This window comes from Carcharhinus amblyrhynchos, chromosome 15 (assembly GCF_965287045.1).
Source record: "Carcharhinus amblyrhynchos chromosome 15, sCarAmb.v2.hapA, whole genome shotgun sequence".
In the NCBI taxonomy this organism is placed as follows: domain Eukaryota; kingdom Metazoa; phylum Chordata; class Chondrichthyes; order Carcharhiniformes; family Carcharhinidae; genus Carcharhinus; species Carcharhinus amblyrhynchos.
The window spans coordinates 42,359,359-42,384,259 of NC_137338.1; the positions used below are offsets into that span (position 1 = coordinate 42,359,359).

Here is a 24,901-nt window from a genome sequence, read left to right on the forward strand (position 1 = left end):
GTAGTTTGAGTTGTATGGGTAGGCCAAAGAGATCAGAACAAATGCACAAATACAAAAGAAGACACTCTCATCTTATCCACAAACAACTAATTTGGTATGGATTTATTTGATTTATAAAAAATGCCCCAGAAATGATCCGTGTGTTTGATCCTAGGTTATCGGGGTAAAAATGAATCATTACTGTTGGAGTCTGCAAACTAATGATGCTAGAAAAAAAACTATGCAACACTTTTTAAAAGGTATTTTTATTTTAAAAGATCATAAAATCTTCAGCTATTAAATAAAGCCCCAAAGTATAATACAATGGATTTTAATCAGCTTTTGACTAATACATTTTACAGTAACATTTCAATTCTACCACATAGTACTGACTTTGAACAAACTGATAAATGTGTTTCACAAATCAGTAGTTTTTAAAAAAAATGATTACTGGATTATAAATAGATGTTACTACAAATGGTTCAAAATAATACATATTACTTTCAAAAAGGAGTGCGATTAAGCTACGGCTTAAAGGTAAGCACAGTGTAAATCAAAACATTTAATTTGTAATACTTGTTATAGATGTTTGAAACATAAGAAAATAACTTTTTTTTTATAAAAGGAAATTTTATTGCAAACCAATGAGGAAGATTTTAAAAATTGCAGAGCACATAGTTTAACACTTTGTCTTGGAATAAAATAAATAGCAACAACTGTGTAAAATTTATGCACTTAGTGTTTAGATAAAGAAATTAAACAAAATACACATTATCAAAAACATAAATATTTTGATACAAATATTAATGTTCTTACCAAAAATGAATTCCCCATTATTTATGATATTTTGTTTCATAAGATGGCTGGTTCATTCACTCATCTGTGCTGTTAGCCAATTTTATAGAATGACATAAGGTCATCAATCTGAAAGATTAACTGTTTCTTCCTCCACAGATGCTGTCTGAATTGATGAATATTTCCAGTATATCCTCTTTTTCTTTTAAATGGGCAGTGTGTTAACAGAAATTGATCTGTTTCCCAGAACTGGGAGGATTGTTTGGGTAGGTGGGTAGTGGGAAAGAAAAGGGGAAACAAGAGCCCAGGAAATCAGATAACTTTCCAACATTGGATAGTTATCCAATGGTTCTTACTGGTGGAAATGCACGTCTGGACGTCAGCAGCAGAACAGGCTGAACTCAACTGCAATGGCCCACTGGTTAAATACACCAGTGATTTGATCCGTTCAGGCTGACAGACATAAAGTTCCTACTATAGTGAGTTATTAGATAGTTACTGACATTTATTCTTCAACATTAAGCACTATCAAGCAAGAGGGAAGAAGGGTAATTAGAGGAAGGATTTGTCGCAACCTTAACTTCAAGTTTTGCATTTTGTTCGTTTTGATTGATGAAGCAATAGTTTGATGTTAAGTTACATATCCAAGACAATACAGTAAGCTACTCTAATGAAATCTATTAATAGGTTTTGTTCAATTCAGACCAATGTGGTATAGTGTAATAACACTGCAAAGCAGCAGGAGATTTATTTTATTTATTTATTAGTCACAAGTAAGGCTTACAATAACACTGCAATGAAGTTACTGTGAAATTCCCCTAGTCACCACAGTCTGGCGCCTATTCAATGCACCTAACCAGCATGTCTTTTGTAATGTGGGAGGAAACCAGAGCAAGTGGAGAAAACCCACAGACATGGGGAGGACATGCAAACTCCACACATACAGTGACCTGAACTGGGAATCGAACTCAGGTCTGAGAGGCAGCAGTGCTAACCACTGTACTACCGTGCCATCCCCAGAGCCGATGGAGATGGAGCCTTATGTGGGGAAATGCAGTTAGTCTATGACAGGAATAGAAAAAGGTAATATTTTTAAATGATAAAAAGTCTATTAAAAGTTAATGTTCAGAAGGATTTGTGTGTCCTTGTACATTAAGTCAGATGATATACAAGTATAGTAAGCAATTAGGAAGGCAAATGGTACGTTCGCTTTTATTGCGAGGGAGTTGTAGTACACAATGAAGGAAGTCTTACCGAAATTGTACAAGATTTTGTTTCGATGAAATCATCTCATTTTTCCAAATGCAGAAGATTCAGAGAGGACAATGATATGGTACATGTTGAAATGCTGTTTCCATTGGTTAAGAATCTAGAATTAGGTTCCAAATCAATGGATAAGGATTGAGATGGACAGTAACCTCTTCAGTCAGGGGTTTTGAATTCTAAAAATGCTGTACATTTGTTGTTGAGAAAATTCAAGGCTGAGATTAATACATGTTGGTATCCTAAGGGAATCAAGGGATATGGGGATCACATAGTAAAGTGGAGTTTAGTTGAAGATCAGCCATGATCTTACTGAACGAAAGAGCAGGCTAGAAGACCATGTGGCCTTCTCCCGGTCCTACTTCTTATGGTCTAACCAAGTGATTTGCTGTTTCCTTTTCACAACACGTAATACTTTTATAAAAATGCAAGATCATTTTTTGAAAGCTGTACAAAGTGCTTGAAAAACTATAAACTCATTTGTAAATACAAATTAGTAACTATTATAAACAAACTCAAAACATTTCAAGAAAGGAAATAAGTATTACAGACACAAGATGGGTCATTTTAAATAAGATAAAAATTTAAATTTTACAGACAACTTTCATGACCATTGAAGTATACTACATTCTATAGCTGTTCTCTACAAGAACAGATCTATCACATCGCAGGATGGAAAATACAAGCCACTTCTAAAATGTCACATTTGACTTTAATCTACATAACCGTGATTTGTTTTCTCTGATCACAGATTGAGAGTCTTTGAAAGGTAAGTGTTTCTGCAATTTAAAAATCGGGATATTTATGTAAGAAGCTATTACACCATATCCAGAGTCAACCCAGCAGTGTACAAGGAAGATGAAGGGATTATTGCTTGCTAATATTATAAGTGATTTTTTTTTGCTCCATGGAACATCTAACAAAATATCACCACATTAGTACTTGCAGACATTCAATCCAGTTGAGTTTCAAGATCGCATGAATAGAAGTTGTTTCGAATGCTTCGAAATAAAACCTAGATTATCTGCAGTTCTAAACATAATTAGTTGCATGACTATATTGCATTTTCTAGAAAGAATGCTCAAAATACAACAAGCATGAAAGGCATTAAAATGTCTTGTACTACACAAATACCAATTCTGTGTTTAAAAAAATGATGCCTTTTTCTATCTGGTTTCAGTGCATTCTCATGAACATTTCAAATGATACAAAATTCTACTGGCTTAAACAGCAGAAAACAATACTTCTGTAGTGTATTTTCTCACTGCTTCTTTCTTCTCCGATGTTTATAAAATATACTGCATGCCTGATGTATCTGTTCAGCACTTTCCTTGAAATTAAAGTCTATCCATTCCAGCCATTTATTTGCATTGCAAACATGCCAATGCAGTTCCAATGGTGTCCTCGAATGCAGAATGGAAAGCTCTGTTCTGTTCTGAAAAGTGACAGTAGATTCCCTTCTTGATAAGTTCTTTAGATCTTTCCTGCTGAGAAAGAATAAATCACAAGTTTAATTTTTTTGAATAATACTTCAAATACTGTCTTTTTATTTCTGTTCAAACAGCAATAATAGATCCATACTGCTAGGAGATGACTTCTTGGGTATCAGCATTTGGTTTCTGGCTCACTTGTACTGGTGGCAGTGGCTTACTGTAAAAATCTGTCAAACAAGAAAAATGTAATAGATGATTAGAAAAGCTGTAATTTCCTGATTAGCACTAACCAACAAAAGTGTAAACACTGAGAAAGTATCAGCTCTTCTCAAAGTAGCCTGAGTTATTCGTTCACATTTATTAACACATTGAAGGGTAAAAATGGTAAATTTGTGTTAGAAAAATAATTTTTGCATACCTGGTCTTCAGTAACCTCGTCATATTGTATTACTTTTTACAACAGATTCTCCTTGCATTTATTTGTAGAACATCCATCATGTTAATTTCTAATAGTTGGCAGTTGAGAATCATAGAATCATCGAAACCCTACACTGCAGAAAGAGGCCATTTGGCTCACCGAGTCTGCACCGACCACAATCCCAGCCAGGCCCTATCCCCATATCTCCGTATATTTACCCACTAATCTCTCTAACCTATGCATCCTCGGACACTAAGGGGCAATTTAGCATGGCCAATTAACCTAACCTGCACATCTTTGGACTGTCGGAGGAAACCGGAGCACCCGGAGGAAACCCACGCAGACACAGGAAGAATGTGCAAACTCCACACAGTCAGTGACCCAAGCTGGGAATCAAACCCAGGTCCCTGGAGCTATGAAGGAGAAGTGCTACTATGCTGCCTGAACTTGGGGATTATTGAAAGACTCAAAAGCTTTTTGTTTTGCGCTCATCAGGATAATTTGCAAGAATACAATATGTAAGGGGAATAACTACTAAGACCGAGTAAGGAAACTGGCAAGTGGACCTAGGCTGGTAGAGGTATTAACATGGAGAATGCACCAGTTAACTGCTAAGCTGTCTTTTTTCAGCAGCACTCATGTTAATTTCTCTTGTGACACCTTAGGCATTTAATTACTTTCTATTGAAAGTGTGGTAACTGTTCTATAAGCAATGTTCACACCAATTTTCATCAAATCCTTATGAGGAGATTTAATGTAAATGAAATATCATTTACAATGTGTGTTTAAAATGCAACAAAGTGGTTAATTAGCTGATCAGAGCCAAACTTTAACTGGCCTAATCACCCTTTGATATGTGGAAAATCAGTTATTCCATGCATGCGCAATTGATATGTTTGGGAGGGGAGCTGGTGCACACAATGAATTTTGTTTCTGTATGACTCAATATGAGAGGAAGGAACAAGGGAGAAAAGTTTTATTTTCATCTCAGCAGTACATGTGAACATACAAAATAAGAGAAGGCAACCATTTAGCCCCTCTAGTCTGCTCCACCATTCTGTTCATCTTTTTGAGTTCCACATTCTCATCTACCCATGATAACTTTTGATTGCCTTGCCTAGTAAGTATCTGTATACCTCTGCCTTTAAAATATTCAATGGCACTGCTTCCACTCTTCCTAAGGCAGGGGGGTTCCAGAGATGCATACTCTCGAAACATTTCTCCTCATTGCTTTCCTACAAGGCAACCCCTAATTTTACAATAGTACCCCTCTTTTTCTTGACTCAATCATTGATTGGTGGCAGAACAGGTGGAAAAAATCAGTTAACAAAGCATATAGGATTTAGGGCTTTATTAATAGATGCAGAAGGAGACCATCTGGCCCATCATGTCTGCACTAGTTCTCCAAATGAGCATCATCATTTAGTGCCATTCCCCATATCGCTGCATATTATTCCTATTCAAATAATCATCTAATGCCTTTTGAATTCCTCAGTTGAACTTCCTTACAGCACACTTTCAGGCAGTGCATTCCAGACTTGAACCACTCATTGTGCGAAAAAGCTTTTTCTCACATTACATTAGCTTATTTTGCAAATCACTTTATATCTGTGCCCTCTCATTCTTAGATCATTTTACAAGGGCAGTTTTATTCTATTTCCTCTGTCCAGCCCTCATGTGATTTTGAGCATCTTTATCAAGTCTCCTCTCAGCTGTCTTTGCTCCAAAAAGAATAGTCTCGACCTCTCTAATCTATCCTCATAACTGAAGCTTCTCATCCCTGGAACCATTCTTGTAAAGCTCTTCTGTACTCTCCAATATGTTCACATCCTTCCTACATGTGTTACCAGAATTGTACACAATGCTCCAGCTGAGATCAAACTAATGTTTTGTGTAAATTCAGCATAATCTCCTTGGTCTTGTACGCTATGCCTTGATTAGTAAAGCCCAGAATACTAAATGCTTTATGAATTGATTTTGCCACCTGTCCTGCCACAAATCACAATAAGAAACATCCTTTCTACATCCACTTTGTCAAGACCATTTGGGATCTTATATACTTCAATCACTACTCTATTTTAAACTCCAGTGGAAACAAGCCCAGCCTGTCCAAACCATCCTCATCAGACAATCCATTCAATTCCAAGTGGCAATCTGGTAAACCTCCTCTGAACCGCCTTAAATGCATTTACAGCAGTGTTATACAATAAAGGATAATTATGACAACTAGAACGGTAATTTAAACAGTATAGATTAAGATCAGTGAAACAACATTGAGGTAGTTTATTAATACATTCAAAATTTTATTGTTCTCATCTATTTTTCTTAATTCCCTCCCAATTTTCTGGGTTCACATACATGCACTGGAAAAGTTAACAATAACTTTTATCAAAAATAATGTCATATACACGTGTTCCTCTCCTGAAGACATTACATTACTTGCTAAAGGGATAGTTCTACAGTTGGTAGTTGCTTTCTGGTATCTGGCCCACAAAGATAAATATTTATACAGAGTCTTGACCATGCATATAAGCAGACTGTTGATTTATTGAGAGCACCAAATATCAAGTCTAAATGTATGACAAAATAATACCTACATAAATGTACTTCCAGCAAGGGCCACTAAATAGCAATCTAGCAACTGTAGCTAGAAAATGCTTCCAACACATTATAAAATCTCATTAACACTGTTGCCAGCTTGCTGCAGCATAGTGTCCCCTCCACTTTGGAGACCAAATGCAGATCACGAGCTCACTTGTGCTGAATACCCCCATCAGTCTGCAAATATGACTGAGCTGGAAGCTTGCTATTTTAATTCTTTGTCCTATTCCCACTATTCTTACCTGTTCTTCTTCTAGGAGGGTTTAAGGCAACTTGGCAGTAGGATGGAAACCAGAATGTAGCATTAGAAAGGAAAATCAAGTTCAACAAAGGATTAGGACAGATTGTGTAGTAGAGTAAGAAACAACAAAGTATTGTATGGAGTCAGACAAAGAGGGATTGAAATAAGATCTAAATTAGCTTTACAGTGCATGTATGTGGACACATAGATAAATAAAGTTTGTGAATTGTAGGAGCAAATCACCATATCAGAATATGATACTATAATAAGAGACCTATTAAAAAAATGGACAGACTGGGTTAGAACTATTCCTGGATGCAGATGTTCAGAAGAGAAAGGAGGAGGGATGGCGTTATTGATTAATTGATTTGATTTTTAGTGTCACATGTATTATTAGTGTGCAGTGAAAAGTATTGTTTCTTGCACGCTAAGCACACAAAACATACCATACATAGAGAAGGAAAGGAGAGACTGCAGAATGTAGTGTTACAGTCATAACTAGGGTGTAGAGAAAGATGAACTTAATGAGAGATAGGTCCATTTAAAAGTTTGATGGCAAAAGGGAAGAAGTTATTTTTGAGTCGGTTGGCACTTGTCCTCAGACTTATGTGTCTTTTTGCCAATGAAAGAAGGTGAAAGAGAGAATGTCCGGGGGTGTGTGCGGTCTTTAATTATGCTGGCTGCTTTTCCGAGCAGTGGAAAGTATAGATAGTATCAATGGATGGAAGGCTGGTTTGAATGATGGACTGAGCTTCGTTCACAATCCTTTGTAGTTTATTGCAGTGTTAGACAGAACAGGAGCCATACCAAGCTAAGATACAACTGGAAAGAAAGTTTTCTGTGGTGTATCTTAGAAGTTGGTGAGAATTGTCATGGACAATTCTCTTAGTCTCCTGAGAAAGTAGAGACATTGGTGGCTTTCTTAACTATACCGTTGGCATAGTGGGACCAGAATAGGTTATTAGTAATCTGGACACCTAAAAACTTGAAGCTCTCAACCCTTTCTACCTCCTCCCCATTGATGTAGACAGGGGCACGTTCTCCTTTACACTTCCCGAAGTCAATGAAGTCTCTCCTTCGTTTTGTTGACGTTGAGGGAGAGATTATTGTTATCGGAATAGTTCACTAGATTGTCTATCTCTTTCCTATACTGTATCATGTCATTGTTTGAGATCCAAACCACACTGGTGGTGTCATCAGCAAACTTGAAAATTGAGTTCAAGGGGAAATTGAAAATCGAGTTGGAGGGGAATTTAAGGAGGCGATTAAGAAGAATAATGCAGTGCTGGAAGGAATCAAACTCATTTGGTAGAATTAAGAAAATGTATTTTCTTAGGTCACCAACTAGTCAGAAAGAATAAGAGTACTAATAATGGGAGTAATTAATTATCCTAATATAGCAATTGTGGAGAATGGCAGGCAAAATAGCAACAAAACAATAGGCTATTTTTTAGAGAGAAAGTAGTTTGGATACAGGCAAGGTACATTTCCATGATGGAGAATGGTAGTGCAACCAAACCCAAAGCTCATTGGATGATACAAGTGGCAGTGAATAAACTGAAGTAGAAAGAAGGGGGCAAATAACAGATAGGCAGGTTGGTATTACAAAAAAGAATCAGGCCTATGACACAAGGTTCAGAACAGAAGTGAAAAGGAAGCAAGGGAGCTTGAGAACAGACTGGTAGCTAACATAAAATGGAATCCAAAAGTCATCTTTAGGCATAGAAACAGCAAAAGGTGCTGGCTGGTCGATTAAGAACCAGAAAGGGGATCTACAGATGGAGGATGAGTAGTTCTTTGTCTATCTTTTCAAGGAAGAAGTTGTTGGCAAATAATGATGGGAGAGGAGATACTAGAAAGGTTAAGAATTGATAGAGGAGTTATGAGAAAGACCAGCTATACTTAAAGTTGATACGTCACTACAACCTAGTAGGACACATCAGAGGATGTGAAAACTACAAAGGTACTGGCCATAATCTTCCAATCCTCATTCGATATTGGGGTGGTGCCAAAAATCTAGAAAATTGTAAATGTTACATCCTTGTTCAAAACTGATTGAAAAAGCTAAATCCTGCATCTACAGGCCACTCAGTTTACTTTGAGATAACTGTACCCTTCTAATTCTGGCCTCTTGTGCATTCTAAATCATAATTGTTCCACCATTAAAGGCCGTGCCTTCAATTGCTTGCACCCCAAGTTCTAAACTTCCCTCCCTACACCTTTCCATCTCCCTACTGTGCTTTCTTCCTTTAAAGACTGAGAGGAAATCTGAAAAGAGCTGTTCGAAATCATGACGGGTATACGCAAGTGGATGTAGAAAAAGAACTGTTCCCACTGACAGATGTTGCAAACTTGAGGACACTGATTTAAGTTGACTGATAAAAGAAACAATGGCAACATGAGAAGAACACAATCTAACTTTGAAAATATCACGATTCGAGTACAAGATGCTTATGCTGATTTGGATGCTGACTTCATACAGTTTCATTGTGTTATTTTCTCCCTATATTCTTATCGGTACCACTTGAAGTTAGCAGCTATCACAACTTCTGCCAAAGTACTTCATATAGCAATAAACACCTGGGTGCAAATAAGTTTCATTAAACCTCTTTCTTAATGCATCTTGTGCTTATCTTAAGATCATGAATCGATATCTTGAATTTACCATACTTATTTCATTTATCTTTCTTAAGTTGAAAAGAATCCAGCCTCAGTTGACCTAGCCTTTCCCTGAAATTCAAGATTCCTAATCCATTTTGTCTTGATAAATCTGTACTACACTTACTCCAGACTATTATACCGTTCTAATATTAAGGATCTAACTCTTCTCCACTATGCAGCTCCTTTAAACATTCTGCTGCTTGTGACTGCAACTCTTACAAAAAACTATGTTTCCCTTAATTAGCTGCAGTATCGATTACAGCTTTTAAGTGGTATATAAAAGCAAGAACGTGAAGATATATGTAGAGAGAAACCAGTTGGAGTGTGTTTGCAGGTCAATGTGATAACAGAAACATGAACACCAATACTCACTTTGAGGTGCATTGGTGATGCGAGGTGTCCAATATCACTTGCGAGACCTACAGGTAATTTCAACATGTCTGTCTGGGATTTTAACACAGTCAGCTTATTTACCATTTTACTTCTGAGTTTGGTGTTGAATGAGGAGCAGTGGGCGTGTTGTGGACTTACATGATGTGAACACAACCCCAGAATTTAAAAAGCTAATCTAAGTGGAATTTGAAAGAGGAGTTGCAAAATTTGGCAAAGGAAAATTTCAAGGCATTGACTCAGGACGCTCAAAGTGCTCCATCACTGAGGTTTTCTGTGAATAAGAACGCAGCGAAAATATTTTCTGAGATCTACCATAGCAATAGCAATATATTAGAATCTGTCCCATTCAGTGTGCAATTTGTATTAGTTATTAAAATAATACACTGTACTTCATTAGATATAGATTCAGAATCCATAGAATCCCTACAGTACAGGAAGAAATTGTTTAGCCCAACAAGTCTGCACCAACTCTCTGAAGAAGCACCTTACCCAGGCCCACCCACTACACTATGCCCATAAACCCACATATTTACCCCACTAATCTCCCTAACTTGCGCATCTCTGGACACCAAGGGGCAATATAGCAGCTGCAATACAGCAGCTGTAATAAGTGTCATACTGACAAGGCTGAAGAGAGCAAAAATTACTCCAAACAGATAACTCCGAAATGTCACACAAATTATGTTTAATAGAGATGTGCTTACCATCAAATAATACCAAAGTGTCTAAAACCATCAAAAAAAGAACAAATTACAGTAATTACTTCAGGGTTTTATATTATACAGTCATTAATGGAAGTTGCTGCTGAACAAACAAATGGAGTGCAAAATAAGCATGCTGAGCAACACTGAATGTTGAAAATAATTTACCATTATGTTGGGTTTCACCAAGAGGTTCAAGTTTTGGAAGTCTGGTAACTTTGGGAGTACCCCAGCCAACTAAAGGAAGACAGATAAAATCACCATTAAACATGGAAGTCTGGCTTGAAAAGAATCTTGCTACATTGTTGATGTTAAAATCCAACAAAGCAAGAAGAAGCTCTTAAAAAGCCAAAATATCCAAGTGAGCTGCAATGAACCAACAAATATTAGACCAAATATAATATTCAAGAAAGTATGATTTGGAAAGAATAAATGAAAATATTAGTTAGCTGGCCTCAACATGATTTTTCTTTTAGAGTATAGGAGAACATTCATAATTAACTTGAACCACTAAAAATATTCCTCAAGTTAGTTAGATGCCCTAGAAATTGAAGAATTTGGTGTAGGCATGCTCATTTTGTTAAGGTGCTAAGATGGCAATGGGCTAGAACATGAATCTTTGAAGCTACCTTGGTGAATTGGGCAAGTGACTTGGACCTTAAAATTTTCATTCTCAGGATGGTGTGGTTGAGTTCAAAACATGTTTTGCACTTTAATGGCTTTAACAGGATGATTCATCCCCTTGAATTAGCTTCCTTGTAGTTGCTGAGACATCCAAAACTTAGAATAATCCAGGGTCATAAAACCTCTGAACTACATGTGTGGAATTATTCTGGGTATTTTAATCCAGCAACTATGTCTGATTCTGATATCTAATCGCTATGTCGAGGTCTTACTAGGAAACAAGAGGCAAGAATGGCCATTCACACAACATCTTTTATTACAGGAAGAACTTGCAAGGTCTTGTTAACTGATAAAATATCCATTAAACATTACAGAGCTTTTGCCTATTTAACCTGAGGCTTTTTTTCCCCAGAGTGCATCTTGCTAGGACACTGAGTACAAGATTCTAGGGCCTTAGTTCAAAAACAATTCCTGGTCAGGTTAAAGAATTATGACTCAGCTGTGGAACTTGATAGCAATGATTGAAATTTGCTTTTGGCACCTGAGACACAAGATCGATATCCTGATGGAACTATCATACTTGAACATGTTCCTTTCTCCAATTTATTTGCTTTGCCCATTGGATTTCCCAATTAATAGGAAAAGTCTCCAAGATGTTCATCATTAATTCCATTAATTAGAGATGCTGTGTGGACGGTCATTGTTGCCTAATGCTTTCTAAGGTATCTGAATCAATTAACACAGATACCATCACTATTACGACTATCCTGACAGTAAATACTTTCAAAGGCAATTATGGAACAAGGAACAAATATTTTATCACAGATTGAGACAAATGCACAGTACCATTAAATAATTGTTTTGGACTGACAGTAGTAGTATTTATCTTATAATGCTGCCATTACAATATTGTCAGGCAATATAAAATAAAATGAGGAGTACTAAAGGGGCACAGGAGCAAGGGACTTGTGTGTATACATGCATAAATCATTGAAGGTGGCAGAACAGGTGGAGACAACATTTAATAATGCACAGTGTTCTGGGCTTTATTAACAAGGGCATAGAGTACAAGTGCAAGGAAGTTATGTTGAATTTACAAAAGTCACTGGTTAGATCTCAGCTGGAATGTGTGCAGTTCTGGGCACCACATGAGAGGAAGGATGTGAATACATTGGAGAGAGTGCAGAAGAGATTTACAAGAATGGTTCCAGGAATGAGAAACTTCAATTATGAGGAAAGATTGGCAGAGTTTGGACTGTTCTTGGAGAGGAGAAGACAAAGAGGAGATTTGACAGGGATGTTCAAAGTCATGAGGGCTGGATAGATAGAGAGAAACTGTTCCTGCTGATAAAAGGATCCAAACTGAGAGGGTGCAGATTCAAAGTGATTTGCAAAAGAAGTAATCGTGATGTCAGAAAAACATTTTCACAAATGATCTAGGTTTGGAATTCAATGCCTGGAAATGTGATTGAGGCAACGAAAAGGGCATTTGATGATTACTTGAATAGAAACAACGTGCCTGGGTGCACAAAAAAGTCATCAAGTTATTATGACTTAGATTTGGAAAGCTGGTGCAGACATGAAGGGCCATTTGGCTTCCTCCTGGGCCATAATAATTCTGTGACTTGAATACATTTTGTCAGAGGTGTAGGGAGTGGAGGGAAGTGAATGATTAGATTCTTAACTGGAGGTTCCTTTTTCCCCATATTGGGAATGTCCTGATTTACCTAAATCAACAAGAGAAATAAGACTGAAGATTAACTTTAATTTTATAAACCTCTATAGGTAGCACTACAGTTTCTTAAATACCATATTAAATTGAACAGCCTGCTATAAAATCAGATACATAGGTTGCATTTAAAGCTGATTTTACAACCTGATGTTGATCAAGACTTACACATTTAATTGCAACAGAAACAGATTAGATTTAGACAATTGACCCAGAGGTTTCTGTACACAAGGATGATTTATTTTTGTTGTGTGTTCTAAGATACATCTCTAAAAACTAACAGTATGAAAATAGGAAACTAGAATGTAAGCTGCAAAAATTTTTAATCTATATGGAACTTGTGCTTCATACTTTGCTGGTATTCCACAATCTCAATGTGCTTCTTTGAATGTTTCCAGCTAGTACCATTACAGATCAATTAAAATATTTGTGTTACAGGCTTGCATGTCACATTAGGCAGGTCATGGGAGACAGGAACAGCTATTTTTTCAAAATATATCTACTCAATTTTTTTCACATCAATAAACTCAAATTTCCAGAAAAAGCAAATTGTCCACAAAATGTAATGCCACACAATATTAAAGCACTTTTGGGCTTTCATTTAGGCAGTCTGCCATGTACCCTCCCCCTCAACTATTAATTGTATATTAACTGTGTTTTATTATATGCAGCTGAAGGACATTAATTAGTTTCACTTGAGCAAATATAAAGGGACACTCACAGAAACAGAGGTTTAGTTAGGAGGTGTATGATTATAATGATTCACTCTGTTAATAAATGTTAGACTGAGTAAAGTTTGGTTCCAGCATTATCCTTCATCAGCTGGTTGTGTAGTATAACACCTACAACCTTTATTTTTAAAAAATCTTTCTCTTGAAGGTGCCAACTCTTGCTCTGGCACACTTACATCGGTTCTAGCAATGATTATTACCTTACAGTTTTCTATTCTTCCCGCGTGAGGCTGGATAGTGGGCAAAGGTGGTCGTGCAAAGTTGGACAAAGCAAATTCAGTTCCCAACCTGCACTAGCATGCGTACTTTTGAGCATAGATCATTAGATAGAAGGTAGAAGTGAGTACTTCGACTGAATTTTTCTTGCCACAGTAAGAGACAGATAATGTCAATGAACACCCACCCACAATCAACCTATTATCAACGAACCATGGATTTACTAGCTTTGTGCCATCCAATATGATGCAGTTCTCCATTGTATACAGCTGCAGATCAGATTACTGCTTCTGTTTTTTGAAAAACAGGAGAATGATATTTGCCAGTTCTATTCATTCTTAAAATAAACAGCCAAATTATTATAATTTGTCACCACATGCTAGGAATTACTTTTTATTTGAATATCTTTTCTGAATTTCATTTTTTTTCCTACAGTATTTGTGAATGCTCCATTTCAAGCATCATAAATTATTGCTCCCTTTGTTTCTGAGGGTAACAGGTTCTCTTATTGGGTACATGCCAGAAAAGGGAACTTGTGCTCACCTGGTGGTGGTGGTGGACTGGAATTTTCAGAGTCATCATCTGTATTGAATGGTTCCACCTTGTTCTTTCTCTTTATCGGAATTTTTTTGACCTTTCTCTTCCCTGACTCTGTTTAAAATATATTGTTTTAAATATGTAGTTAAGTATAAACACCATTTTATCAAGTCTAATAAACAATACGCTGAGCAAATTTAGACATAGTTGCTGTGTGCTATTGTTTGTTTCATACTCCCAAAGCAACTTCATTTGTATAATTACCAGAGTCTGGCATTTTCTGGTTGTGCTCGATTTCCTGCTGTTGTTCACTTAATACATGGGCAATCGGCTTCACTTTCTCAATATTTTGATTGCCATTGCCGGACGATTTTGTTGCTTCTGAAACATTTAGTAGAATCTCTCCATTAGATTTTGGTTTGTTCTTTTCTTTCTGTTTTTTGATTTTCTCTTCATTCTAACAAAAGAAGAGAGAAAAAAATGGAAGTGCTGTTCTTCTCCAGTTTGCAGTCTAACACAGTTAAGTCCGAGCTCCTTTCTATCTCCCCTGACCTCTCACTGGCTGCTGGTTGAGGAGCTCATAAGTTTCTGTGTCCCCAAAGTGTCACAGCTTACTCCACTTCCTTTCCCTCTCTGACCACCTGCTATACAAGCATTAACCTCAAGCATTCTATCTGGCAACTTTTGCTGTCTCTCCTTGTGATGCTATAGTGGTCTTATTCTTCCTGTGTCAGACAACGTTGCTAAACCTGTTGAATAGGATTAATCGGGTGATATATTAATCCCATTTACGTGTGTCCGTCAAAGTAGTCTAACCTGATGAAAGAATTATCAGTGAGTTATTGTATTAGACTTGTTACACATGCCTGCCAATGCTGCTTGCCTAATCTGTTGGGTAGAATTGCTCTTTATTTTCAACGTGGATTTTTCATTAAGTAAAAAACAAATCACAATCACACTAAGCTTAGTATTAATTATTTACATATGCCTTTTGCCTCTGGTATACCCATGAAGCCAGGAATCCCAGTGTTCAATTCTGTTATACATCAAGCAATTCTGAAATCTACCTCAAAATATAAATACCAGACAGTTCACAAACATCTCTCTCAAAACGTTTTGCTCTTGATGGAATCCTGCAATGCATGTGATGAACAAACCAATTATTCACAGGCTGTTCATTCATGGTACTTGAATTGAAAAGTAGCATTAATATTGAATGGAAAACTACAGATTATAATGTTGGAATGTATTCATACACAAGGCAAGTGATAAGCAGTTGTAACTGCACAGAAAGATCAATGCTGTCTTAGTAATTTAAGAGTTAGTTTACTTACCATTGCTCAAAATCCACTTGTGATCCAATCATAAAATTTCATGTCTCAAGTGCCAGTCCATGAAAATGAAAAGTCTCTGCATTTTAATTTCTCTAGAATATTTGTGTAATTATAAACACAACCCTTTGGTTATGATATTAGTAGGATTAATAATGGATGAAAGATCCAATCAGCAACCATCCCGACCAAGATCCAATCATTTATTTCCATTATTTTAGCAGATTTCCTTACAAGTACAATTAATTGTGAACTTTATACTCCATGTCAATTTCAGATAAAGACACTGAGAAAGTCTCATTGTAATACCAGGCCATGTGTAACTATAAATAAGCATGTAGATCCCCATACAATAAATGTTAAACTAAATACTTTTCTTCAAGAATTTCCTTTCATCGGTGATCAGAATATAGTGGCCACATCAACATTCAGTTTATGACAAAAGTTATGCGATCTGAATAGATCCTTCAGGTCAATTTTCAGCTATCTAATCCCATCCAGTATTATTTAAGGCGAGAACTAAGCACCAACATAGGTGCCTCTCAGACCAATTGTAGTCCCCAAACTGTGGTTTGGTTTTGATGTATGGCCTGCACAGAAAAGTGTAGTTAAAAGCTACTGAAGGATTTTTGAAAATCTATAGACTTCACTAAATGCATTTAAAAAAAAAAGGATGAGGAGGTCACTGAGAAGGTCAGCATTTATTGTTCGTCCTTAGTTGCCCTTGAGAAGATGTTGGTGCCTTCTTGAACCACAGTAATCTGTGTGAATGTAGGTACATCCATAATGCTGTTAGGAAGAGTTCTAGGTTTTTTGAAACAGCAATAATGAAAGAACAGTGATGGAATTCCTAAGTCACAATATTGTGTGGCTTGGTGGGGAACTTGCAGGTGGTGGTGTTGCTTATGTCTGTTCCCTGTCCTTCTCAGTAGTAGAGATTGGGGGTTTGGAAGGTACTATTGAAGGAGCCTTGATGAGTTGCTGCAGTGCATCTTGTAGACGTACACAGTGCAGCCAATGCCAAAGTAATTGAGAGGAGTGAATATTTAAGGGGGTTGGATGGGGTCCCAATCAATGCCATGAATATTTCCAGGCTTTTTGAGTATTCTTGGAGTTGCACTCCAAGGCAAGCGGAAAGTATTTCATCACACATCTGACTTGTGCCAAATTGATGGTGGCTCGGCTTCGAAGACTGAAGAGGTGAGATACTTGCCACAGAACTCCAGGCCTCTGACTTGCTCTTGTAGTTACAGTATTTATTTGGCTGGTCCAATTAAGTTTCTGGTCAATGGTGAGCCCCAAGATGTTGGGGGCAAGAGATTTAGTGATGGTAATGCAGTTGAACATACATGGGAGATGGTTAGATTTGTCTTGATGGAGATATCATTACCTAGCACTTGTGTGGCATGAATGTGTCACTTGCCATCGAATGTTGTTCACATCCTGCTGTTTAAGGCACAAACAATTTCAGAGTAAAGGGTTGCAAATTGTACTGGATACCGTGCAATTATCAGTGAACATGCCCATTTTTGCCCTTATATTAGAAAAAGGGTCACTGATAAAGTAGCTGAGTGCCGTTAGGCTTAGGACACATAAAGGGGGACTCCTGTGAGAATTTGGCTGAGATGATTGGCCTCCAACAACTTCCTTTGTGCTTGATATGACTCCAATCAAGGGAGAGCTTTTGCCCTGAATTCCCACTGACATCAATTTTGATCCTGAATGCAACACTCCTTCAAATGCTGTCTTGAAGTCAAGGGCTATCACACTCATCTCACCTTAATAGCAACAAAGTTATACAAAGATTGCAATATTGTTTAAAAGTATCAAAACGTTATGCGACTAAATTAGAAACTCAGTGAAAACAATAATGATTAAAATCCAACAGTTAAACAACAAAGGCAACTCAGTTTGGCAATGTACCTACCACAGAAATGACCTTAGATATAGGCTGAAAAGGGTTTGTTTTGAGCTCAGGTTCATCATCCTCTTCCTGATTTAGGGGGCGCCCCTCTTTCTCAGCTGCTTCCTTTTCTTTCTGTTCTCTATAAAGACATAAATGCTTTTTGAAAACCTGTCTTAAAATAATGACAATTCATAGGGAAAATTTAATGATGCGTCAGATTTATCATGTGTAAATTTTAAAAATAATTCTTTGCATGTATGGGTCATTGGCATTTATTGTCCATTTTTAGTTGCCTAGAATGGTTTAATACAGTGAGAGGCTTGCAATTTAAAGTTATGAGTCAATCATTTTAGTGTGGAACTTAAATGACATATGCACCAGAGACCAGCAGGTTTCCTTTTCAAAAGGAAATGTGTTAACCTGTTAGGTTTTTATGACATTCCAACAACTTCATGATCACTTTTTTAAAAACCACGGCATGGTAGCACAGTGGTTAGCACTGCTGCTTCACAGCTCCAGAGACCTGGGTTCGATTCCTGGCTCAGGTCACTGCCTGTGTGGAGTCTGCACATTCTCCTCATGTCTGCATGGGTTTCCTCCAGGTGCTCCGGTTTCCTCCCACAGTCCAAAGACGTGTGGGTTAGGTTGATTGGCCATGCTAAAATTGCCCCTTAGTATAGTAGGATGCTTAGGTTAGAGGGATTAGCGGGTAAAATATGTGGGGATATAGGGGTGGGGCCTGGGTGGGATTGTGGTCGGTGCAGACTCAATGGGCCGAAGGACCTCTTTCTGCACTGTAGGGTTCTATGATTCAATAATAGCTTAAATTTTCACAGTGGGATATGAATGCACATCCTTTATATTATTAGTCCAGATTCTTGGATTACTAATCCAGTATGCATACTCTGTAAACAATATTGTCTTGTGATATGATGTGGAATCGTGTCCTGTAGGAATTAGAATGAGGACCCAGACTTTTATTTCATTTAACAATGCAAAAAAGAATCTGGAGAGGAGATAATATATGTGGACCAGCTCATGATTAATAGCTCAATGCTGAGACTAAGGCAGTAAATTTAAGACTCATGTGTACAGCACTCATGTGTGTGCTTAGATTATTTGTTCAAGTCTCAGGAGAGGAACTTAAATTCCCATTGTCTGGTTTGGATGGAAGTGTTACCACTGGGTGGGGGTGCTTATGCTTAGATTTGTTCAAGTCTCAGGAGAGGAACTTAAATTCACAATCATCTGACTTAGATGAAAGTGTTACCACTGGGCGGGGATGGGTTTTAAAAATAAGTTATATTCCACAAAATTCCACAAAACAAAACTCTCAAATTAGAGTCCTTCATCATTTTAAAGCCATTTAATTATTAAAATTCTTAGAAAATTTGAGAAAATAAATTGTTTCCTGAGGCACAGAAATAGATTGCAATTATTATTTTAAAGTGTACAATGGTATGAACAAGTGGTAGCATGACACAGCTCCAGGGACCCAAATTTGATCCCAGCCTGGAGTGACTGTGGAGTTCTCCATATCTGTGTGGGTTTTTTCCGGATGCTCTAGTTTCTTCCCACTGTACGAAGATGTCCAGATTAGGTAGATTAACCATGGGAGATTTGTGGGGTGATGGGAACAGGACGGGGGTGAGAGCCTAGGTAAGATTCTCTATCAGACATTCAGTGCACACTCCATGGGCCAAATGGCCTCTTCTGTACAGTGAGGATTCTATGATTTTAACTGTCTATAATACAAATTCTTCTGAAGCATTAAAAAAAATCAATGCTAAAAATGAAGTGTTATTTAAATAAATCGGACAATTAAACTGCCAAATGTGTTTTTACCTTTCCTCTCGTATTTTACGCACTCTCTCTGCCCGTTCTCGTTTTTCTTTCTCCTCCTGTGCCTTCTGCTCCATTGTGTCTTTTTGTACCCGTTCTTGTAGAACATCATAATCTTTTGCTATGGTGATCAAAAGCCAACTAAGGCCTTTCCTAATGGATTTGTCCAATTTTTTTCCATACCCCAAAGCAGCAGAACACGGCTCCTATTGGCATAAATTGAACATTATACTTAGTGGGGAATTGCTACCAAGTTTCAATTTGTGTTTAAATGGGGTGAAATGAGTGGAATTGCAGAAATTGTCTTAGCGTCACCATGATGCTTTGGGGACAAACTGCATGCCTCTATTAATATTTCCATGAACAACAGAAATTGGTGGCCTTTATTAGAGAGCGGCATGGTGGCATAGTGGTTAGCACTGCTGCCTCACAGCACCAGGGACCCGGGTTCAATTCCAGCCTCAGGTGACTGTGTGGAGTTCTCCCTGTTTCTTTTCCTTTGGGTGCTCCAGTTTCTTTTCACAGTCCAAAGATGTGCAGGTTAGATTGATTGGCCATGCTCAATTGCCCCTTAATACAGGGATAGGGCCTGGGTAGTTGCTGTTGTTGGCACACGGCCAAATGGCCTCCTTCTGCACTGTTGGGATTCAATGACTACAAGTTCCTTCACCGTTTTTCAAAAAGTGGCACATGCATATTGGAATAAAAGGCCTTCTTCCATGAATTAAATTTCAATGATTCAATCCCTGGGTGACATTTTACAAAGTTCCTGATAGGCAGGGGTTTAATAGCAGCAGATAGAACAGGGAGAGGATTTGAAAGTTTGGCAGTAATTATGGGAGTGTGTCAAGCTCTGGCACCTTCAGCAGTCATATTGCGGAGCGTGATCCTGAGCTTTGCTACCACCAGAATATGGAGTGATTCTTGGGATGTGGCACAAGATGATGGGGGAGTGCAATCTCAGGGTTCAATCCTTGTGGGAATATAAGCTCTCAGGATAAGGATGCATTGGAAAGGATCTGGAACATTAAGCAGAATCCTAGAGTGACTCAGAACTTTACAAAGTGCTCCTGTAATTTACAGCAATTGAGAAAGGACAAATGTGGTTTGGAAAAAGGATGTAGTTTTGGCTTTACTGTGAAAATGTCTCAACTTTACTGCAGTGGAATTAAGTAGAGTCTTGATCTCAGACAACTGGGGATAGGGGGTCATGATCAGGCAGCAATCTGGGCCTTAGGGTCCCATTGTAATAGTTGCAAGGAAGGGGTGGTGCTATGCGAAGACAGTGCTAAGGGTTGCACCACAGAAAAATTAGGGGTGCTGGAGGTCGAGGCAAGGTTAGAAAGAAAATAAACCTTAAGGGTGCAGATATTGAGGTGAACCAGGAAACTGAGACTCTAGAGCACAATATTACTTTTGTTAGAACGTGATTGGTTCAGCCATGAAATGAGCCATCCAGAATTACATTAACAATTATCATAGGTTCTTGATTATATGATCTGGTTAAAGGGAAAATGGTGTCTGGTTTTGAGAGAAGGAACTCTACAATCTTACATTAATAAATTCAAACATACAAAACAAAATTAAAACCATCGTTAAAAGAAATAACTTAAACCACTTAAAAAAAATTGCTCTCTGTAAAACAGATGTGCCGTTGCCATGCTAAACCAGTCACCATTACAGGACAGTGAACAGCACATTAAATTTAATAGTAAAATTAATTAAATGTTTATTTTTCAGAACTGCTAAACTTAGAAATTAAGAATCAAATGCATGAAGAAAAACTATGTCAGCATTATTTATAGAAATTGGCAACTGCTAAAACTTCCTGCATATCCCTATCTTCAGTGATGAGGGAGCTCAGCAAACTAATGCAACAGGTAAAGCTGAAGCATTTGCTCCAATTTTCAGCTACCAGTGCCAAGTGGATGACTCATCTCAGCCTCCTTCAGAGCTCCCCAGCATCACAGATGCCAGTCTTCAGTCAATTCGAGTTACTCCATGTAACATGAAGAAACGGCTGAAGGACTAGACATTTCAAAGACCACTGGCTCTGATAAGATTCTGGCAACAGTACTAAAAACACGCTCTAGAAATTGCGGTACCCCTAATCAAGCTGTTCCAGTACAACTACAGCACTGGCATTTGCCCAGATATGTCCTGTATACAAAGAACAAGACAAATCCAGCCCGGCCAACAACTGCCCCATGAGTCTAATCTCAATCGGCAGTAAAAAGTGATGGAAGGGGTCATCAACAGCACCATCAAGCAGCACCTGCTTAGCAATAACCTGGTCAGTGTTGCTCAGTTTGGGTTCTGCTAAGGCCACTCAGCTCCTGATCTCAATACAGGCTTTGTTCAAATCTGGACAAAAGAATTGAGCTCCAGAGGTGAGGTGATAATCACTGCCCTTGACATCAAGGCAGCATTTTACCAAGTGTGCCATCAAGGAGCCAGGCAAAACTGAAGTCAATAGGTATCAGACAGAAAATTCTCCACTGGTTGAAAATATACCTAGCACAAAGGAAGATGGTAGTGGTGACCAATCATCTCAGTTCCTGGACTTCACTGGAGGAATTCCTCAGAGCTGTGTACTACCATCTTTAGTTGCTTCATCAATGACATTCCTTCCATCACAGGATCAGAAGTGGGGATGTTAGCTGATAATTTAGTACCATCCACATCTCCTCAGGTACTGAAGGAGTCTGTGACGAGTCATTTCCAAATGCAGAACCTGAAAAAGATCCAGGCTTGGGCTGACAAGTGGCAAGTAACATTCATGCCACACAAGTGCCAGGCAATGACCATCTCTAATAAGAGAGATGGAGTTAATCTAACCTTTGCCACTTGACATTCAATGGCAGTATCATCACTGAATCGCCTACTGTTAATATTCTGGGGATTACTATTGACAGAAACTGAACTGGACTAGCCACTTAAATACTATGCCTACAAGAGCAGGTCAGAGGCTAGGAATACTGTGAAGAGTAACTCACGATTTGACTTCCCAAAGCCTGTCAATCACAGACACGGTACAATTCAGGAGTCTGATGGAGTGTTCTCCATTTGCTTAGACGAGTGCAGTGCCAACAATACGCAAGAAGCTTGCTATCATCCAGGGCAAAGCAGCCTGCTTGATTGGCACCCTATCCACAAACATTTACCCCTTCCACCATCGATGTACAGTGGCAGCAGTTTACACCATCTACAAGGTGCACTACAGTAACTCACCAAGGCTCTTCAGACGGCACCTTTCAAACTAACAATCTCTACCATCTTGAATGACAAGGGCAGCAGATGCATGGAGACACCACCACGTGCAAGTTTCTGCCCAATTCACTCAGCATCCTAACTTGGAAATATATTGCTGTCCTTACACTAGCACTGGATCAAAATCCTGGAACTCCCTTCCTAACAGCATTGTGGATGTACCTACATCACGTGGATTGCAGTGGTTCAAGAAGACAGTTCACCACCATGTTCTCAAAGGCAGTTAGAGATAGGCAATAAATGCTGGCTTGGTAACATTCACATCCCATGAACAAATTGAAAAAAAGTTCATGAACTGAAGCATCAAAAGTTTCAGATCTAGTTGTTAAAGGTATTTTAAAGAACAGGTAAAAGTTTGTGTTTGAAGCAATACATGAAGTTTAATGTGGAAGACATTATGATGATGCATTTTGGTAGGAAAAATGATGAGCAAAGCTAACTGATAAACCTTTAAATAAAGCAGTAGCAGCACTTAATTCAATACACATCTTCAATACACATCACAATGTGCAAGATTAGTTTCTTATAGCTGAGATGCAAGTTTGATAAATAGGGATGTAGAATTCAAAGACAAAACAGATGATGCTAAATCTATATAAATCATGAATTCAACCAGAGATTGATATTTAATTTAGGACACCTTATTTTAGAAAAGTTATAAAAGGCCATAGCAGGGTACAGACAAGATTGACAAATTGCAAAAGGAAAAAAACAAAATAAACAGAGCATCTTTTTTTTCCCCAGGAAAGAAAGTGAATATATGAAGATGATAATCAAGTACTTACAATTTGACATAGGCATTTGTTTTCATTGACTAGCTTCTCCAATGAAAGGTACTCTATGATATCAGCCTCCGCTAATGCACCATCACAATCCTGTTTGTTAGCCAATCTAAAATAAAAAAATACATTTCTATTTTACTGATTTCTTTTTAAACAAACTAACCACATACTTCCATATTTTGTGCTCTTATTTGGAGGCTGGCAATTTCCACTAAAACGATTTTGAAACATTTCCAAGTAAAACTTTAAGGAAAGCATTCAAAGATAACTCAATGGATAAACGTAATCATCATTGTGACATTTACTTTTAACTTTACTCAACCTCTTTTTTCTGACATCAGAATTTCTGTTACCAAGGGAAAAGCGGTGGTAAAAGTTTCTTCACACATTATGTAAAATGTTGGAAAAAAGTAGCACAATTTTGTTCCTGATTATATAGCTTTTTCTATTATAAATTTAAGCACAAGAATTAATAATGGAGCAAATAGAATGAAATTGTGAAAAAATGCAACAATGGGGTTTGATTTAATACACGCTTATGATCGAATTTGCTGCCAGTAACGTTTGGTTAGACAAAATTTGAAATTCCAGTTATCCACTTGGAGAATAAAGCCACAAGATTTCACCGTTTTAAACAAATTAAATCTTACTGAACAAAATCAGAAAAGTAAATCAATTTATAATGCCCATCTGACACTCTAACATTCAGAATTAACCTGAGGTACATATGAATTAAGAGGCAAACTTCAGTCAAACTCACCATACTGTGCATTAAACAGCAGATGCAACCAAGACACATCCCATGAATTTCTCAGCAACCCAGCAAGACGTCTGATCACCAAGAATCACAAAATATCATTAAAACTCTGCCTCCCTCAATAAGGATTTCAACTTCTCACTTTCTCAGATCTAGCCTCAGAATTCCTTCAAAAGCCATTCCAGTTTCGACTGTCTCAACGACTGTTCATCTCCCAATAGTTCTATTTCTTTTGAGATTGCATTTCATGGGATTCACAAAACTGCACTCCTGCCTCTAATTACCTGCATACTTCCAATTCCACCAGTTTCACTAAACAGGCAGTTTCCCTGGATTTTTCCAAATTCCAGTCTACTAACTGTTGCAAACTATAAATGGTTCCCGGGACTTTTCTGAGCCCCTAACTGCCTGCCATGGAAGCAAAGGCCTTCCATCGTCATCTCAGCTCATCAGGACTTTATTAAGCCCCAACTGTCTGGAGACTGCTAATAGCTCCCAGCGTTTCTCTACGAGCTGCTGAAAGCCACAAAAGATCCAAGCTGCAACCAACCACCTCTCCCAGAAAACACAGATAAGTTGAAAGCAGTTAACTTTCTTAAGCTCCACCCACCTCTATAACAATGTAGCTTTTAAGAGTTCACTGAATGCTTTTCAACTAATTTGGCTCTAACCTCTAAAAACATCTGTCTGG

General features: G+C 37.8%; 1 protein-coding gene across 4 annotated transcripts in view; it reads right to left on the reverse strand.

Moving 5' to 3' along the window:
- Nucleotides 1–229: 229 nt before the first annotated feature.
- arl13b (ADP-ribosylation factor-like 13b) overlaps nt 230–24,901 on the reverse strand; it is a 67,147-nt gene continuing 42,475 nt past the window's right edge. Inside the window, exons 5-12 of one of the 4 annotated variants that reach the window (XM_080203892.1) lie at nt 23,457–23,562; nt 19,405–19,607; nt 17,581–17,698; nt 14,587–14,779; nt 14,329–14,436; nt 10,489–10,509; nt 3,619–3,697; nt 230–3,524 (exon numbers count right to left, since the gene is read on the reverse strand). In XM_080203892.1, coding sequence (XP_080060018.1) covers nt 3,621–3,697; nt 10,489–10,509; nt 14,329–14,436; nt 14,587–14,779; nt 17,581–17,698; nt 19,405–19,607; nt 23,457–23,562 — 826 coding nt within the window. In that variant the 3' untranslated portion in view covers nt 230–3,524; nt 3,619–3,620. Of the gene's footprint in view, nt 3,525–3,618; nt 3,698–10,488; nt 10,510–10,653; nt 10,723–14,328; nt 14,437–14,586; nt 14,780–17,580; nt 17,699–19,404; nt 19,608–23,456; nt 23,563–24,901 lie in introns of all 4 variants that reach the window. The other 3 variants (XM_080203891.1, XM_080203890.1, XM_080203893.1) reach the window with 3 other exon arrangements.